Source organism: Bidens hawaiensis, unplaced genomic scaffold, assembly GCF_021521415.1.
Source record: "Bidens hawaiensis isolate Kalapana, Puna unplaced genomic scaffold, B.hawaiensis_p1.1 tig00074075_1, whole genome shotgun sequence".
Lineage (NCBI taxonomy): Eukaryota > Viridiplantae > Streptophyta > Magnoliopsida > Asterales > Asteraceae > Bidens > Bidens hawaiensis.
This window is the reverse complement of record NW_027502868.1, coordinates 23998-31969: the sequence shown is the minus strand read 5'-3', so window position 1 is coordinate 31969 and position 7972 is coordinate 23998. Positions and strand designations below refer to the sequence as shown.

Here is a 7972-nt window from a genome sequence, read left to right as displayed (position 1 = left end):
GTCCCTTCTTTTATTTCACACACACTATTTCATAATATATATAACTTTACAACTTACAAGTTACAAATAGAAAACAATTAATTTTAGTTTGAAACAAACTGGGTCATAAAAGTAAATCAATTTCCTTCTCATTGACTCACTTTCTTCTAATAAAATTGGAATCTTTCTTTTCATTTTCAATATTGTTTGCTATATTACTTAAATAATTATTTATACATCATTTCAACCAAACCTTATCTTCAAATATCATTTCATAATACATAAATCCATATTTCTAACAATTTAATATATCCCATTTTTTAACAATTATGATATTTCAGAATAATTTATTCTTACAACAAAACATAATTTGTTTATTGTGATCATCATTAACAATATATTACGATATAATTTGATTATTTCCATTAATTTCCTTCAAGTCTTGAATCTCCTCAACGTTCATCCATTCTTCATATCTTGCAACAACTTATTATCAAATTATGATTGATATAACAACTTTGATGTTAACTTTAATCTCTATTAATTTACCTTGCTTCACATCTCAAAAACCCTATTGTAATCAAACATGCCCAGGCAGCATACTAAACAACAATATCCCATACCCATTCGGCTTCTCCTCCGGCTGCGAAATCCGGTTAAACTGCACCACCAACTCCACCGTTGTAATAGGCGAATTCTCGGTTCAAAAACTCACCCAAGATGACTTACTAGTCAGCCTTCCGGCCAAGTGTGGCCGTGAAGTCCAAACCCTAGGCCATCTCTACGGTGACAACTACGCGCCAACGTCCGATAACGCCTTCCTGATGGAAAACTGCACTGAACAAGTGTTAACTTGCTCGGTCCCGGAGTCGACAATCCAGCCTAATCTTCAGGTTATTTATTGTGGTGATCAAGGGGATGTTTATAGTAACGTGAGTTGTTACTCTGGCGATAGGAATAGCATGTTTCTGGGTTACGATAATGTCACGAAAACCGGCTGTCGGTTTCTGCTTTCAGGTGTTGTGGTGAAGATAGTTGGTGATAATCCTGCCGTGTCTTTGAATGTTCAAGTGGTTAAGTTAGGGTGGTGGCTTAAAGGGCGTTGTCAGTGTTCCCATGATGCGATTTGTACTGAGTTCGTGTCACCGGTGGACGGTGGCGGTGCTTATCGGTGTCGTTGTAAGGATGGGTATGATGGTGATGGCTATATAGCAAGCTCCGGTTGCCGGAAAGGTATGTTGTTAGGCCGTTACATGTTAGTTTTAATAGAAAGATTACTATATATGTTGGAAAATGACCAACAACAGCCAATTTGACAATTATTAGAGCATGGGGTATGCTTCATGATTCTTAACTCCACATGTACTACTTTACCGCATTTCACTCCACGACACCCTAATAAAATTATTTAACTACTTTTACCTCTCTTTATTTAATTAAAATTGATTCTTAAATTATTTTCTACGTTTGTAGAGATCAGTTAAAGTATCATTTAACTCACCTTGCATTTAACGTCTCCTCTTAACCCATGAAGGAAGTGGTATATCACGCGGTAATCCTTGCCAACTCAGCTTTAACGCACTGCACATTAAGGTATACCCATTGGCCTAATTCTAAGATGTCAAACACACTTTCTCAAATATACCCAAAATGTCCATCAAAAACAGTTGGTCCGACTGCCTTTCACATGTCATCCGCTATAACTTAAACTCAATAAAACCATGCAACCTATCTCCTATTTGTTTGGTTCGCCCAACATTGATGAAGCAAGGCGTGATTGAAAACCCCCCAACATTGACTACATAATCACAGTCAGAATCTCTACATCGGATTACATTATCTGGGTTCACGTACTAGTAATCAAAGTGAGTTATGACGGCGAAGACCGCAAGGACCAACTATTTTTGAATAAGCAAATTCCAACCGAAGTTTAAACAGTTGATCCGACAGTAACAAGTTGTAAAAACCACTGGACCCGCCTTTTTATTTAGGACACATGGCTAGATCTTGATGGTTTCATAATCCGACAGATGTAAGGTTTTAGTGGTCGGACCAATGGTTCTTCGATAACCATTTTAGATATTTTTGAGAAAGGATGGCTAGTCTTGGATGTGGATGGTCAAAATGGCTATTTCTGTCAATTTCTCTTATTTATTTAATATAATATAATTGATTAAGGGAAAATTTCTCAAAATAAGCGTTTATGAAAACGTTTTTCAGGTTTTAGGTGTCATTTGCAAGAAATTTCCAAAATAGGTATTATAATCTAGTCGTGACGAGTACTTTGTATAATCAATTAAAACTTGACACGTGTCTTTAAACTAACCGTAACAAGCAGATTTACTAACCATTTACTCGTCACGACTAAATAAGTTTTATGCCTCGTAATCAATGCCCACGAGTAATCCATAAGTTCTTTAGTGCGACGAGTAGATTGTAAGGTTAAACTAGTCGCAGCGAGTTAATAACTAATAAACTACTCATGTAGGGAATGTAAACCAGGTAAACTAGTCGTCGCGACTAAAGGACTTATGAATTACTCGTGGGTGTTGATTACGAGGCATGAATTAGTCGTGACGAGTAAATGATTAGTGAACCTGCTCGTTACGGTTATTTTAAGGGCACGTGGCAAGTTTTAACTGGTTCTACAAACTACTCGTGTGTAATCATAAGCTACTCGTTACGACTAGTTTATAATACGTATGTTATAAATTTCTTGCAAATGACACTTAAAATCTGAAAAACGTTTACATAAACGCTTATTTTGAGAATTATCCCTTGATTAAAGTTGCACCTAAAAAACGTTTTCATAAACGCTTATTATTATATACCTTACTGTGCAATTATTTATGAATTGATTAGTAAGTAAAACATGTCGGACTTACTATTAATTGATTATTGTCTTGCGTCTCGATCAGCACATGCTATTTGGTGTTTTCTAGTCGCATGCTGCCAAAGGTAAGTTTGTTTACATGTGTGTTAGGTTATTTATATCATGATAATGTCAAAATATAAAGAGTAATAAAATAAAAATTGTGAGAATGGACTTTCACTTTCCACGTGCAAGACACATATTAATTTCTCTATCACTTAAAAACGTCTATAACTTTTCATAAAACATTTTAAAAAAAATCACCCTAATAACAAGCATTTTTTCTTTAATATAAGTATCATATTGCTATATAAAAATAAAAAAAAAATGACTTTTTATATATTGTGTTATTGGTTATTCATTTTGTCTTTTAATTGTGTTTTTTCTATATACTGTGTTATAGATTTTGGTAATTGTATTTTTCAATTGGTAATCATATTAAAGATAAAAATTAAAACAAAGATTACGTCATTGTGTCTTTTTGTTCGTCATTTGTCTTTTTTACTTATCATTGTTTTTTAGTCATTGTGTAATACGTTCATTGTCTTTTGTTCGGGATTGACATGTGGGATTCACTTAATTTGAGAAGAAAAGTATGACGTTCATTGTGCATTACGTTCATGTCATTGTGTAATATGTAGTTTTCATTGTGTTTTACGTTTCAGGTCGTTGTGTTATATGTATTCACCATTGTGTTTTACGTTTCAGGTCAGTTTGTTATATGTATTCGCCATTTTGTTTTCCGTTTCAGGTTAGTATGTAATATATATTCATCATTGTGTTTTATGTATTAGATATTAGTTGTTATGTTATCATTATATTTACATATTATTATGCACAATGGTGTTATTAATATTTAAAAAAACACAACGATGATTTGAAAGACTCAATGACGAAAAAAACATAATGACAAGTAGAAAGACACGACATAATTTATGTTTTAGTTTTTATATAACAAAGTTATACTCGTATTAAAAATTAAAAAACACTAGTTATTATGGTGATTTTTTAATATCATATGAAAAATTTATAGACGTTTTAAAATGATCAGAGAATTAACATATGACTTACATCTAGAGAGAGAAAATATATATTATTATTTTTATATCATTTTTCTTTTGGTCCTTATTTAACACATATCAATTTATTATTGTTTCTAATAATTTTTATTTTTGTTAGTCTTTGTAAAATAACTTAACCCATATATATATATATATATAGGTAAAGGATGGAATACGAAAATTCTTTATCGTACGTTACGTACGCGAGGCTATGAAACGTCGATCTTCAATAACCCTAAAATCACAATTACGCATTGCCGATTAAACAATTCCGTCCACCTCTTCTCCCGTCGATTCCGTCCACCTTCACCATCGCCGTTCAACAATTCCGTCCACCATCCACCGTCGCGACCATCGTCTACCGTCGTGACCACCATCTTCTTCCGACACAACCATCAATCGTTGCTCACATGTCAGTTGTCAAATTGAGCAATTGAAATTGAAATTGAATTTGTTGAACATAATTGATCAATTAACCTTGAAATCGATCCAATTAATCATCAATTTGAAGCTTCAATCGATCAATTTTGATAAACTTTAAACCTGAACGTTTAAAGGTTGTGAATTTGTTGAACGTATTAGTGTTTTTAACCTTGAACGTTTAAAGTTTTGTGAATTTTGCTTGAACGTTTTAGTGGAACGTATTTCGCGTACGTAATGTACGTTAAGCGATTATTGTACGTTAACTCACCCCTATATATATATATATATTAAGATCACACAACTCTAAAATTACAATAAGGTCTATACTAATATAGCCATAAATTATATACAAGAAAACATTTACTAGACACCTTGATATGTGTCGCTAGGCACAAAACAAAAACCTTATAAAATCTATATATATATATATATATATTAAGATCACACAACTCTAAAATTACAATAAGGTCTATACTAATATAGCCATAAATTATATACAAGAAAACATTTACTAGACACCTTGATATGTGTCGCTAGGCACAAAACAAAAACCTTATAAAATCTCATCTAAAGTATAGTCTAACATGCCTAACTTACCGGAAGTAGCTTAGCTATGTCATTTTTGTTTGGTTATTATTACCAAAAATTAATATAACAATGAATTGATTACAACACTTACCGACCACTAAACTAAGCTTAATGTCTCGATCGAGCTGACGATCTCCTAACGGGCTGGCCAAATAGTAGATGTGTTTTGGCTTATGTGGCATAGGTGTGTGGCACTGCATTTGCAAACAAGTTACATCATTCATGTATTTTCAAATTATAATATAAAAAATGCTTTAATTTCATGGTAACTATTCTATATAGTTGTTCAAGCTACAGGTTCTTTTTGTCATTTCTACCTCTTGAGTTCTTAAGTAATATATTGTAATCTATCAACTACTCTAACTACGCACTGATGATTATCTTATTAGTGTGATATCAGCATCCAAACAATATAACTATGAATTTTATTATTATATCCATTTAATCATCAAATCGACTATTAAGAGAAGTTATATTATCAAAACCAACAAAAGTTCGGGTGGAAGAATATAGTTTAATAGTTAGAACTTCGTGGTACATTTCGTTTGTTGGGCTTAGTAAGTGGCGTAGCTATAATTTTTTTCCTACGAGTTCGGAGAATTTCGAGGGACGAACGACCGATTGTTCGATGTTGAAATTTATACGGGTTCGTTGTCAAAATACACTAATATAATATATAACACTAAAACAAAATTATAATTTATACGCATAACTTAGTGCCAGTCAAAGTTAGAATTCTTAAAATCGAATATCTCTAATTATAATTTATACGCGTAACTTATTTTTTGAAATGATTTTATTGCCTTCCAAATTGGTAAATCTGCTCATTTCAATGTAACAAATTGGATGTCTTGGAAAGGAGAAAGTTTGCAGGGGTAATTCATCATCTTTCCAAAAAATATATTTACAAAAACATTTTTTCAATTGATTACCAGAATCATTATTTAAGTCTTTTCATATCATTTAAAAGAATATATGTATATATATATATATAGGGTGAGGATCCTAAGAGAACCCTTTGCAAATTAAGAACTTTGAGAAATATTTTGGACCACTAAAAACAACTTTAAAAAAAATATTTAAAAAAATCATAAAACAAAAAATAATAAAAATTTTAAAAAAGTAAAAAACCAAAATTCTTATATTTCATTCCGGTTTCATTAAAAAAAATAGAAAAAAAATAAAAAAAAACTTTGTATTATACACATATGTATAATTTTATTTAATCTTTAGTTACGTAATACACACATATGTACAACATCATATATCTTAAATTATACACATGTGAACAAAAAAAACATGTAAATGTACAAATATGTATGTATTATACATATGTGTATATAATTTAGCTAAACCGAGTTTTTTTTATGAAACCGGGATGATAAAATAAAAATTTTGGTTTTTTTACTTTTTTGATTTTTGTGTTTTATTTTATTTTATGATTTTTTTTATTTTTGGGGTCTAAAATGGTTCTAATAGTTCTCAATTTCAAAAAGGTTATTCTGATCCTCTATATATATATATATATATATATAAACATGTGATTAAAGAGAACATGTTTTGGTTGCCAGCAAAACCAGTTGTTTCTTCCCATTGCAACACTTTGAAATTCATGTTTGGTCACTGCAAAGGAAGTGAAAGAGCTGGAGTTCTTGTTGGAAGTACTTTCTCATTTTCCCTTCACCATTTTTTATATTCATATTTATTTATTTATTTATTTTTGTCATCTAACAAATTACTCATCACCAACCGCGTACAGTCATCGCGATAGGAGCAACCTTGATCTCCAGCATAGGCCTGATGTATTGCTACACTCGCCATCATACCAATGCTAAATCTCGAGGCAAGTCAAACCGAAGACTTTGTGAAGCTAAAGGCATAACTATTCCAATATACTCCTACAAAGAAATCCAAAATGCCACCAATGGGTTCTCCGATAAACAAAAACTTGGGACTGGAGGTTATGGTACCGTATATAAAGGCAAGATTGGTAAAGGCGAATGGGTAGCCATTAAATGCATTAAACATCAATATGGCGATGACATTGATCAAGTCATGAATGAAATTATCCTACTCTCCTCGGTTAACCACCCCAATCTTGTTCGCTTATTAGGTTGCTCCTTTGATAGGAACGATCACATACTCATTTATGAGTTCATGCCAAACGGAACACTATCTGAACACTTGCAAAGAGAGAGAGGTAACGGGCTTCCTTGGCCTGTTCGCCTTACAATTGCCATTGAAATCATTCAAGGCATTGCTTATCTACACTCAACTATGAATCCGCCTATATATCATAGAGATGTAAAGTCATGCAATATTTTGTTGGATTACAATTTTAAAACAAAAGTAGCGGATTTTGGTCTCTCTAGGCTGGGTATAACCGACTCTTCGCATATTTCAACTGCCCCGCGAGGGACCCCAGGGTATCTAGATCCACAATATCATCAAAACTTTCATTTAACTGATAAAAGTGATGTTTATAGTTTCGGGGTGGTGTTGGTTGAAATCATAACGGCTTTAAAAGCTGTTGACTTCTCTCGGAAACATAGTGAAGTCAATTTGGCATTGTTAGCTGTCGACAGGATCGGAAAGGGGAATTTGGATGAGATAATAGATCCTTTCCTTAATCCAATCGAAGATGTGTCAATTCGTAAGGTCGCTGAGGTGGCATTTAGATGCCTTGCATATGATAGTGACATGAGACCTCCCATGACCGAGGTTGCCAGCGAGTTAGAGCATATTAAGGTTAGCAACTTTACTTCATAGGGTAGGATTAACATTTCATCCCTTTGTTTGGTTTCATCCACTGTCTATGAGAAGTAAGGAAAAGGTTACGAATAGTAGATTTGTGGATAAGCATAATAAGAGCAACTTCATTTTAAATTTTATGTCATTTTGGTTTATTTTGAGCATGTAAAAAATTATAGTTTAGTGATATATCCAATTATTACGTGTGAAGTATAATGTTTAATATTTAATTGTTACCAATGTAGCAGGTTTAGACATCAATAATGAACCACAGGTGGTTGATCATGATGATAAAGAG

The 7972-nt window shown here is 32.5% G+C and overlaps 1 protein-coding gene across 1 annotated transcript; it reads left to right on the top strand.

Annotated features, from left to right (window-relative positions):
* Positions 1-366: 366 nt before the first annotated feature.
* LOC143606296 (wall-associated receptor kinase-like 14) lies at positions 367-7734 on the top strand. Its single transcript, XM_077082108.1, has 3 exons — positions 367-1212; positions 6495-6584; positions 6683-7734. Exons 1-3 carry the CDS (start codon positions 480-482, stop codon positions 7690-7692), a joined length of 1833 nt encoding a protein of 610 aa, XP_076938223.1. The 5' UTR covers positions 367-479; the 3' UTR covers positions 7693-7734.
* The last annotated feature ends 238 nt before the right edge of the window (positions 7735-7972 follow it).